At 38.9% G+C, this 11,623-nt stretch overlaps 3 protein-coding genes across 3 annotated transcripts; 1 reads left to right on the top strand and 2 right to left on the bottom strand.

Moving 5' to 3' along the window:
- Nucleotides 1–1,192: 1,192 nt before the first annotated feature.
- On the bottom strand, nt 1,193–3,573 carry LOC106088211 (RIP-like protein). Its single transcript, XM_013253621.2, has 4 exons — nt 3,328–3,573; nt 3,160–3,246; nt 1,856–2,109; nt 1,193–1,791 (listed from the first exon to the last, which is right to left on the bottom strand). The coding sequence occupies exons 1-4, from the start codon at nt 3,448–3,450 to the stop codon at nt 1,629–1,631; spliced, it is 627 nt and encodes a 208-aa protein (XP_013109075.2). The 5' UTR covers nt 3,451–3,573; the 3' UTR covers nt 1,193–1,628.
- Nucleotides 3,574–4,852: 1,279 nt separating this feature from the next.
- Nucleotides 4,853–6,243, top strand: LOC106088209 (large ribosomal subunit protein uL30). The gene is made up of 3 exons (XM_013253619.2): nt 4,853–4,957; nt 5,048–5,346; nt 5,532–6,243. The coding sequence occupies exons 2-3, from the start codon at nt 5,048–5,050 to the stop codon at nt 5,989–5,991; spliced, it is 759 nt and encodes a 252-aa protein (XP_013109073.1). The 5' UTR covers nt 4,853–4,957; the 3' UTR covers nt 5,992–6,243.
- A 3,035-nt stretch (nt 6,244–9,278) lies between these two features.
- On the bottom strand, nt 9,279–10,830 carry LOC106088210 (something about silencing protein 10). Its single transcript, XM_013253620.2, has one exon. It carries the CDS (start codon nt 10,763–10,765, stop codon nt 9,332–9,334), a length of 1,434 nt encoding a protein of 477 aa, XP_013109074.1. The 5' UTR covers nt 10,766–10,830; the 3' UTR covers nt 9,279–9,331.
- Nucleotides 10,831–11,623: the final 793 nt, after the last annotated feature.

Here is an 11,623-nt window from a genome sequence, read left to right on the forward strand (position 1 = left end):
TATAAAGCTTGGAATGAATTTTAATCAAATATACTTTTTTTACACTTTTTTCTAAAGCAAGCTAAAAGTAACAGCTGATAACTGACAGAAGAAAGAATGCAATTACAGAGTCACAAGCTGGGAAAAAATTTGTCAACGCCGACTACATGAAAAATCCGCAATTACTTTTTGGACAACCCAATATATACTGTAAAGGGTCGGAAATTGATATTTCGATGTGTTTCAAACGGAATGACAAAATTAATATACCCCCTTCTTTCGGTGGTGGGTCTAATAAAAAAAAATTAAGCAATCAGCGATAATGCCACCCATACTCCGTATCTAGGCCATTCCCTCTGTTTCGAGATGAATTAAGGAAAACTCTACAAAGTCAGTTTCCCATCTCCCTTAGCATAAGTTAAATTCTCTTTAATGTACTTTTAGCGTATTCAAATAACCTCAGTCTTGAATTTGTGTGGTGTTGATTGTCATCACATGAAGCTCAGCTGGGAGCTACCGGACTCGTCTACAGGTTGCTCATAGTGAAATTCTTCGTATAGGGAGTAGCTGCAATTGCAGTCGCGGACAATCGGTGGTATCGAGTGGAGTCTCAGTAAGAGGCCAGGCGGTTCCGGCTTTTTCTTAAATACTGAGTGCCACCGTAGCGCAGAGGTAAGCATGTCCGCCTATGACGCTGAAAGCCTGGGTTCGAATCCTGGCGAGACCATCAGAAAATTTTTCAGCGGTGGTTTTCCCCTCCTAATGCTGGCAACATTTGTGAGGTACTATGCCATGTAAAACTTCTCTCCAAAGAGGTGTCGCACTGCGGCACTCCGTTCGGATCCGGCTATAAAAAGAAGGTCTTTTTTCATTGAGCCTAAACTTGAATCGGACTGCACTCATTGATAGGTGAGAAGTTTGCCCCTGTTCCTTAGTGGAAATTTGCTAATTTGCTTTACTGAGTGCCTGTGATACTTGATATGACAAGGCCAGTTATTGGCGCCTTTAAACAACCCATAGCTAAAACGTTCCCGCGGCGATCGGTACTGTGGGTCGGAACGATTTTGCTCACCTATGAACTTGACGAGCATTGCTACCATCATATACAAATGTGGCTTTCATGCTTTGCATTTCTTGCTCATGTCCATTGGATAAAATGCCCAACTAGATAGATATGCGGTTATCTAAAAACCCCAAAAGTTTTACAAAATGATTCTTTTTTACTTAAAAATTAAAAATTCATTTATTTGCTTACAAAATTACAAAAATATAAACAAAGCTATTTCTTGGTAAGGGGGCTCTGCTCCCTTTAGGCGCTTGAACCCCATTTTAATATATGACTAATTAAACTTAATGAACAAAAAAATATTTTGCCATTGGTTGACAACTTCAGGTGTTAGTACAAACATTTCTAGCATAAATTTTTAACTTAATTAAAAAACTTAACATAAACCAACTTAAAAAGACAAAAACAATAGACCTTTACAATAGGCTTTACTTTCAATTCGATTAAATTAACTTTAGCTCACAAATAACATGGCCAATCTCAATGGGGTTAGCAAATTTTAAATAATACAGATATTCAGTTTTCAATTTAAAAAATTAATACAAAATTTTATGTAACGAATAAAAGTGCCCTTAAGGCCTTACTAAAGACTACAAAAATAATCACAATTATCACATAAGGCTTCTAATTGTGAATTCAAAGGATCAACATAGAAATTTAATTTGCTTAAGCAGTTTTTTTCATGGGCATCAATGCGTGCCAGCAACTCTGAATGTAGGGAGCCAGAATCCGAGACGAATAAAAAGCTGAGAGGAAGAAACGGATTTTTATCAATCAGAGGTTTAATGTGCTTTGTGAAGGCAAACTCACTTGGCATTGCATTTGCAACGATAGTTAAAGTGCTGATCTTTTGTGGTGTAAGCCACCAAATTGTTAACCTGGCAAACGGGACATACGAGATCCTGGGATTCAGCAACCTCTAGTAAATAATTGGCTTCATCTTCAAATTCCTGAACAAACCATTCATTGAATTCATCCAGAATTTCATTATAAATGGCATCCTGCAATTCAATATCGTGTTCCAATTCGGCCAATTCTTGGCGCAATATATCGCTAATGGAAATCTAAAAGATGGAAAAAGAAATATTAAAAAAAAGGCAACAGATAAAAGAAGTTTTGAGAAAAATGTTTCAAATTGATAACAGTTGTCGTCCAACTAATGATATTTGCTGTTTCTTCCAGGACAAAGGTAAAAGCATTTCAATTGATGCAACTGCTTGCCAGGCTATTAAGGGTCTAACTCTCTATGAGAGATTATGGTTGTTGTTGTTGTAGCAGTGTGTTGTACACCGAGACGGCAGCCCTGGCCGATGGAGGATTCAATCCGGTACATACAACCGGCTGCCATGGGATTGATGAGAGATTATGGTGTTATCGTCTAGCTTTGCTAACCTATAACCGCTGCAAACTCGAGGGTTAATTCAGGACTAGAAAAAAAATCTTTCCCGGCGCGGGACAGCTGTGTGCACTACACAAGCTGGAACTTTGAGGGCCGATTTTTGTGGTGTTCTTTGCTGTCACGAGAAGCTTAGCTGCGAGCTACTGGGCGCGTCCAAAGGTTGCGGATAGTGGAATGCTCCATACGGAGTAGCTGCAATGGCAGTCCCGGACAATCAGCAGCATCGAGCGGAGAGTCTCAGTGAGAGGTTGGGTGGCACCGTCTCTTGCACATATACTGAGTGCCTATGATGCACGATATGACAAGGCCAGTAATTGATGCGTTTAAATAACCAATGACCAATACGTTCCCGCGGCGATCGGTCCTTTGGACCGGAACCAGCTTGCTCACCTTTAGGAGCTTGACGAGCATCGCCAACATGAAAATGTGGTTACAACAACAAAATCTTTCGTTTGTCCACGATCTATAAGTGTCCCATGCTAGGGAATAGTTTTCTCAAATCGTCCTGGTCTATCAGTATTGTCAGTTGATTTTGTCCTGTAAGACAAAATCAACTGATTATCGTGATTTACATATGTGGACAATCAGGCAGTGTTGAAGGCTCTGGACTCACGTTAGGAATATCATCTCCAAAATATATATATTACCAAAAATCCAGCCCATTTACAGTTTCCCCGTCCATTAACCTCTGTAATTGCAATCATTTAAAACATACCTTGCTCAGCAATGACTTTGCATCTTCATCAATGCGCGTCTGCGAATAGCATTGTTGTCTAGCCTCTTTGGCACGTATTATACATTTCTATTAATCCAAAGAAAAGAAACCAAATCAATTAACAAAATGGAGAAACTATAAGCTATGGAATTTGTTTTCTTATCTTACCTCTCTTAGCATATCCCTTAGCTTTTCATTGCCATAACGTCGTATCTTGGCGGCATTTTTTGATTTAAGCTTTTGCTCCACTGAGGTATTGTATACCGGATTAGAGGGACATTCCAGAGACATGATAATTCTTCTTCAAACTAAACTCTAAACGAATTAAATTCGAATTTGTTTCAGTGACAAAAAAAATACTCCGACAACAAAACAAAACGCGGGCAGTATAGGCAAATGGCTGAAATGCAATCAGCTGTTTATTGCCAGAAATGTCAAAAATGCCAAAACACTAGTGCAACACAGCAAAGACACAAACCGGATGGACTATGACGGCGTGAGTGTGGCGTATCGCAGGCACTTAGAAAAATTTGTTCAAAATTTAACCTTCTATTTGTGAATCTTGAAGTTAACTTTATATTATGTCTTTTATTTTAGATTGAGATTTAACTAAACCTTAAGAATTACTCAGGTTGTATTATCAATGTAATATTTTTATAGCCTTATAGGCTACTTCAATGAATGAAATAAAAAATGCATGTTGAAATTAATTTTTATGGAAAATTTTCGAAAAATTTGTTTCTATGAGCATGTATCGAATGATAGCAATCCCCTATGGTGAGATGTAAAAATGACGTAGTGGGTTGTTTTTCACATTGGTGAGAAAAAAATTGTATTTTGCTGTTCCAATCGACTATTTTTTCTAACACTGAAAAATTTTGACGTTTGTCCAAAAACAAAAGTAAACAAGATGTGCTTGCCACATAATAATACAGGAAAAATCCAGAAAATAAGAATTATTTGCGTAATGAATATTTTACAAAAATATTTTCCATAACTGCTAGCAGTTATATTGAAAATGCGAACGTGAGGCAGGTTTTAAATGGTGGTCTCAGGCGAACACCAGGTTTGACGATATTAACATGTCAGTTTTTTGTTTGCATTCTCTTTGTTGTTATCTTCTTTCTATCATCTTCTCTTCTCATGTATGCACACGTAGACACACCCGCACACAAATTTGTTTGTGTGTCTTGACAAAACCTCGATCAGCTTGATGACAAAATGGTGGATTGCACCATATGATTTGTGGTTGTTGTACAAACGAGACCACCTTTAATTGTTTTGCCATGATTTTATTCACTAAACAATTTTTTCATATTGTTTTTCTAAAAAATTTCCTTGAATTTTAATTTTTGTAAAATTTTTTCTTTTTTTCAGTGTAAAATCTTTTCTTTATTTCAGTAAAAAACAGTCAAAACTTTATTTGCATTAACATTTTTAAGGGCAGTTGCTTGGGACACATGTTAATTTAATGCCATTGAAGAGTCAAAGAGTTCACGCTTTGATATGTAGACCCCCCAAAGTTGATGTCAGCTTCTGCCCTTAAGAGAAATGAATAATATTATCGACATTATCTTTTAAAATTTGATCAAAATCTTATTATATCCCACTTGTATCCTCTATCCATGTGTACTCTCCCATGTGCGTATTGACTAATTACACATTGACAGAGTTGTTTAGCACATAGTTGTATTCTACAGTACTGACAACATTGCCATCACTCAGTGCTGACAACATTGAAAACGACTTCCTTTTGCCTTTTCCTTTTCTCTTTCAACGTGCATTGTGACAAGTAAAGGTTAGTGAAAAATTGAATGTTTTCATTGAAAATTGTGTGAATTTAATACGTCTACCGTTATTAACCAGTTGAAATGTGTTCTTTATGTAGATGCCTGCCACGGCCGCAAAGAAAACCGGAGCTAAAAAGCTCCCAGCTGTGCCCGAGTCCAAATTGAAGTTCAGCAAGAAGCAACTGAGCAAACGTGCCCTCGAAACCAAAAGGAAGTTGAAGCGTAATGCTATTATTGCTTTGCGTAAACGTGAAAATTTGGTGCGTGCTGAAAAATACCAAAGCCAATACATTAAGGCTGATAGACGCGAAATTAAATTGCGCCGCTTAGCCAAAAGCCGTGGTCAATTCTATGTGCCCGCTGAAGCTAAATTGGCTTTTGTGATCCGTATTCGCGGGTGAGTAGTGAGATCAAAAAAAAAGCAACAGAATTTAGACGGTGTATGAACAGAAAAGGGGAGTTTATGGTCATTTACAAAGTGCCGAAGTTTTTTGTTTATAAACATAACCTTACTCTTTTTATGTTGTCACCGCTTTACAGTAAACAATTATTAATGGTTTATACGTTGGTTCTCACTTTCAGTATCAACAAAGTTGCCCCCAAGGTACGCAAGGTATTGCAATTGTTCCGCTTGCGTCAAATCAACAATGGTGTCTTCATCAAATTGAACAAGGCTACCATCAATATGTTGCGTATTGCTGAACCCTACATTACCTGGGGCTACCCCAACCTGAAGTCGGTGCGCGAATTGATCTACAAGCGTGGTTTCGTCAAGCACAACCGTCAACGTGTGCCAATCACCGATAACTTTGTGATCGAACGTAAGATGCGTCAAGCTCATCAAATCCAATGCGTTGAAGATTTGGTTCATGAAATCTTCACCGTTGGACCCAAATTCAAGAACGCCTCCAACTTCTTGTGGCCCTTCAAATTGAACACTCCCACTGGCGGCTGGCGCAAGAAGGCTAACCACTATGTCGATGGTGGTGACTTCGGTAACCGTGAAGACAAGATTAACAAACTACTCCGCAAAATGGTCTAAACATCGATAGTGATTGGTTAAATTTTTTTTACTACCAATCTAAGATTAGTTTGTACATCATCTTGTAAAGTCTGTTTGTTTAGTTTTTCCCAAAATAATGACAAAAACAACAACAATATATACACACCACTAAAAGGAACAGGATGCTGTTTGAAAATTTTTTTAAAACGTTTTTGAACGTTTGTAATGGATTCTTTTTTCTATTGATAACAATGTGTGGAAAAAATAAACAAAAGGATGGATATTTTTTAAGTTAACAAGTGTTTTATGGAAATTTAAAAAGAAGAGTGTTGCTAAAATCTTGACGGTGTCTAATATTGACAGAGAACAAGCTACGCTTTGAAGGTTCCAATAGTTGGCAGCCCGTGAAACTTACATCAGGAACAAAAATTTTAATATCGTTTGTTTTTGAGGCATACGGCTAGACCCCCAAGAATAAACTGGGTAATATACACAAATAAAACATCGGCCAGTGTACCCTCCACACAAAAAATAAAAGTACCATAGAAGGACCAGGAACTTACGCACTATTTTTGTAGTATGGAATTCATGGAACCCATATAAGTCGACTTGACTTAAAGGGCATCGAATGATTATTTATCACCCGGTATCGACATGAATTTGTCGATAATACTAACCCCTTCTGTATAAGGACAATTTTTGTCGCAAACCCATAGACACCATACTCCTATATGGCATTCTTGATACTAGAGCAAAACAAGTAAAATCATGCTAAGTTCATCTGGGCCGAATCTTGGGAACTCACCACCATGGATTCTGCTTAAAATGTATACAAAATATTTTAGTTTAAGGGCATAATTTTATTTTACATATTAAACCAGCAAAAATTAAAGTTTCTAGAAACCGAACAAGGATAATCGAGATACCGGTTTACATGGGAACTATATCAGGTTTTAGACTGATTTGGACCATTCTTGGGACAATTGTTGCAAGTCGTTATAGAACACCGCATGCAAATTTTCAGAGAATTTTCAGAACTTCGAACGTACTTGGCACATTGGTTAGAAGACATAACAGAAAACTTCATGCAAAATTTCAGCCAAAACGGACAAAATTGCGGGCTTTAAGGGCTCAAGAAGTCAAATCGGGAGATCGGTTTTGTATGGAAGCTATACAAGGTTATAGATCGACTTGTATCGTACTTGCCACAATTGTTGGAAGTTGTAACAGAATGCTAGATGCAAAATTTCAGCCAATTCGGACTAAAATTGTGGCTTGTAAGGGCACAAGAATTCAAATATGGTTTATATGGGAGCTATATCAGGTTATAGACCGATGTGGAACGTACTTGGCACAGTTTTTGGAAGTAATAACAACACTATGTGCAAAATTTCAGCAAAATCGGACAAAAATTGCTGTTTCTAGAAGCCCAAGAAGTCAAATCGGGAATTCGGTTTATATGGAAGCTATATCTAAATTTGGAGCGATATGGCCCATTTGCAATTCACAACGACCTACATCAATATTAAGTATCTGTGCAAAATTTCAAGCGGACGGGCATGGCTTGATCGATTCAGGACGTCGAGACGATAATGAATTTAAATACTTTAGGGGACGAATATTTCGAGGTGTCACAAAAGGAATGACTAGATTAGTATACCCCCATCCTATGGCGGTGGGTATAAAAAGATGATATTGAGCTGAAATTTTGCACAGATTCTTTTTATATAGGATGGGAGTGTAATAACCTAGTCATTCCGTGTGTAACACCTCGAAATATTGATCTGCCTCCCCATAAAGTGGATATAATCTTGATCTTCTAGACATTTTCAGTCGATCTAGTAATGTTTATCCATCCGTCTGTCCAAATCATGATAGCGGTCGAACGCATAAAGCGAGCTGATTCAAATATTGCAGATATACAACTGATTCATGTAGTTCGTTGGGGATTGCAAATGGGCCATATCGGTTCAGATTTGGATATATCTTCCATATATACCGATCTCACCATTTGACATATTTAACCCCTAGAAGCCGCAATTGTTATTTGATTTTGCATGTAATGTTCTGTTATGACGTCCAATAACCGTACCAAGTACGGTTGAAATCGGTCTATAACCTGATATAGCTTCCATATAATCCGATCCCTTGGCTAAATATCTTGAGCACCTGGAAGCTGCAATTTTTGTCCGATTTGGCTAATATTTGCATGCAGTGTTCCGTTGCGACTTTCAACAACTGTCAAGTACGGTTGAAATCGGTCCATAACCTGACAGAGTTCCCAAATAACCCGATCTCCCAATTTAACATCTTGAGCCCCGGCAGTCCGTAATTATTGTCCGATTAGGCTAAAATTTTGCATGTAGTGTTCTTTTACGATACGGCCCAGGTAGGTCCACAGCGTGAGTTTCAGAGCTACAAGAGAGAACATCTAGATGGGCCGGGTCTTGGTAGCATTCCCCAAACAAGGTTCCAACACAGTCCTGAGAGATCGACCGTCACTTATTGCATCGGAAAAGGTTAGCCTACATCGACGACACACGCTTCCTACTATGACTCCATCTTGGTTGCAGAATTCCTTTATCTGGATATGTAACAGAGCCCAGAAGACGAATGGATGAAACTTAACACACTGCTACAAAATTAACCTCCCGGCACAGGTTAACTTTGAGCATCACACAGACTAGAACGTTGAGTTAAAACCTGTGTGGTGTTCTTAGCTTATCTGGGAGCTACCGAGGGCGTCCACAGGTTATGGATAGTAGAATACTTCATATGGAGTAGCTGCAACTGCAGCCGCGGACAATAAGCGATATCGAGTGAAGAGTATCAGTGAGATGCCGGGTGGCACTTGCTCTTGCTTAAATAATGAGTGCATATGATGCTCGATACGACAAGGCGAGTTATTGACACCTTTAAATAATAATGGCCATAATGCCGACAGCGCAACTATAGTTGCGCGACCATCCATAATTGGCCCCTTATTCTACTTACCTTGCACCGGACCACGGTGAATTTTCTATCTGTATTTTTCGTTTGTTTTTGGGTTTTTTGTTTGTTGTGCAGAGCTTAGCATGTCCGCATATGAACCTGAACGTCTGTGTTCAAATCCCGGTGTGAACATCAGAAAAATTTTCAGCGGTGGTTATCCCCTTACTAATGCTGGCTACATTTGTGAGTTATCCTGCCATCTTAAAAATACTACTCTAACTAGTGGTGTCGCTATGCGGCACGCCGTTCGGACTCCGCATAAAAAAGGAGGCTCATATCATTGAGCTTTCCAACATTCCCATTTGTCGCATAAATTATTAAAATTCGCTTATAAATCATTTGTATTAAAATATATTCTAAACAAATCATATGTACATGTAAATTTTGTTTATGATTTAAACTTTATACTCTTACTAACTGTGGCCTTAATGCCTGATATTTCACCACCATATCTGGAAGTTTCTTTGCGTACCGTGCGCACAGCACCCTTACGTCGAATTAGAGCCTTACGATATTTGCCACGATGTTTAACGCGAGGATTGCGTTGTTCCTTTTTGCGATGTGGCATAAGGCCTTTGTTTTTGGCAATTTGGTAGGTAATGCCACGGCGATTTTCGCCGTCTTCTTCTTCTTCATCCTCTCCCTCCTGGCCGTCTTCATAATTCTTCCCTAGACCAACTTCGTCATCTTCATCGTCAGAAGGCATCTCAGACAAAGAAGCCATGTTGTCCTTAGTATTTTCTTTAACAATTTTGGACTTTTTCTGTGTAGGTTCATCATTGTCATCATATGCCGATAATATACCCAATTTCGATTTTTTGGCACGCTTCTGGTTTTTCTTTCCATTTTCTTCTGCAGTGTCCAAGGCAGGATTCTTCATTTCCATAACCTCAAATTCATCACCATCTTGTATACGTTCCAAAAGTGCCTCCAATTGTGGTTTAATGATATTCTCATGTTTATCATCCAATTGGTTAAGTAGTTTTTTCAATTGCATTAATCTCGATATAATCGGATGATTTTGTATAGATGTTCTATTGGCTTTCAAGAGCAAATAGAAAGCCAAGTTGGAACAATAGGTTAAGGCTATATTTTGATAGTGTTGGGCAAACTGCAAAGCAGGTATCATAGGCACTTTGTTCTCGCGTACATAACTCAACACAGGAGCATGCAGTTGTTGTATCTCCTCCATATAGCCCTCAAAATCTCCTATGAGTCCCGAAAATTCGGGAGAATCTTTTTCAAACAACTCCAGACGTTCTCTTTTACTTAGACCTGAAAAATCAGCTTTAAGCAGAGTACTACTCTTGTCTATGGGCTCTGAAGTTGAGGATTTCTTGGATTTTTTCGATTTCTTAAAGGCGGTGTCCAATTTAAAATCATCCTCTTTCAATTGCTTAGCCAGACGTAATTGAATGGCCTTGGCTTCCTCTCCCTCCAGCTTTGCCAATTCCTCCTCCTTTTCATTGTAGCTGCTATAGTCTTGATCCACAAAATCTGTGTTATAATAAGCACTCGATTTTTTACCCCAATATTTGGTATCAGGCAAATCATCATCATTTTGTTCTGCTCCCTCAATGTCACTATCGGCCACGCCCAATTCATCTTCATCGTCCTCATTCAGTTGGTCATCATGTTCCTCGTCATCTTCTTCTTCCTCAGAATCGGTAAAGGCCAAAACTTGTTTTTGTTTGGATTCATTTTTTGAACGACCTTTTCTGACTTCTTGCAATAACTCTTTCTCCTCCTCGCTATACTCCTCATCAGAATCGGTAGGTTCGTATTGGCCATCGTCGTCGTTTCTGAATTTTATTTTATCCATATTTTTAGATTTCGCTGCTTGTGTTCTTCATAAACAGATAAACAATAGTTAAACCGTACAACACGTGCAATCATATGGTGACAGTGAAATACATACGTGGAACATAATGGAATGAAATTTTTGGTAACTAATTACTATGCGACGTATTAACGTCGCATACCGTTACGTATGCAGTTTTGGGCGACAAAAGTGCAATTTACGGGGAAATGCCAAAAGAAACCAATTTTTTTGCATACCCATCTAAAAAACCCCAGGAAAACGCATATGAAATCAGTTTTTGGGGCTCCTACCTATGGGACCCCTAAACGGGCGTTCCCCCCATCTAGTGAAGTTTCCGTACAACATAGGCAATATGGTATTCAAATTAAATGAAATTTTGCGTAGAACACAAATATGATGGGAAAAGTCTCCAGGCTAAAAAAAAATGATAGCATGGGCTTGTTTCATCGGAGAAAGATGGTTGCTGTTTTAACCACATTTGCATGTGGACGTTGCGACACTCGTCAGGCCCCTTTAGGTGAGCCAGCTCATTCCGGTCCATACGACCGATCGCTGCGGGAACATAATGACCATTGGTTATTTAAAGGCGCCAATAACTCGCGTTATCATATCGAGCATCATAGACACTCGGTATTTAATCAAGAGCCGGTACCGCCCGGCCTCTCATCGACATTCTCCACTCGACACCGCTGATTGTCCGCGACTGCAGGTGCAGCTACCCCGTATGAAGCATTCCACTATTCGCAACCTGTGGGCTCGCCCGATAGCTTCTAGTTAAACTTATCGTGACAGCTGAGCTTCTCGTGATGACGACGAACAACACACAAATCTCGTGATGACGACGAACAACACACGGAT

The sequence above is a fragment of the Stomoxys calcitrans genome, chromosome 3 (genome assembly GCF_963082655.1).
Source record: "Stomoxys calcitrans chromosome 3, idStoCalc2.1, whole genome shotgun sequence".
Taxonomy (NCBI): Eukaryota; Metazoa; Arthropoda; class Insecta; order Diptera; family Muscidae; genus Stomoxys; species Stomoxys calcitrans.

Coding starts and splice junctions, on each gene's coding strand:
- LOC106088211 (XM_013253621.2), bottom strand. CDS start 3,450: ATGTCTCTGGAATGTCCCTCTAATCCGGTATACAATACCTCAGTGGAG. Junction 3,247..3,327: donor TAAGGGATATGCTAAGAGAG/GTAAGATAAGAA, acceptor TTGGATTAATAG/AAATGTATAATACGTGCCAA. Junction 1,792..1,855: donor CGTTGCAAATGCAATGCCAA/GTGAGTTTGCCT, acceptor TCTTCCTCTCAG/CTTTTTATTCGTCTCGGATT.
- LOC106088210 (XM_013253620.2), bottom strand. CDS start 10,765: ATGGATAAAATAAAATTCAGAAACGACGACGATGGCCAATACGAACCT.
- LOC106088209 (XM_013253619.2), top strand. CDS start 5,048: ATGCCTGCCACGGCCGCAAAGAAAACCGGAGCTAAAAAGCTCCCAGCT. Junction 5,347..5,531: donor TTTGTGATCCGTATTCGCGG/GTGAGTAGTGAG, acceptor TCTCACTTTCAG/TATCAACAAAGTTGCCCCCA.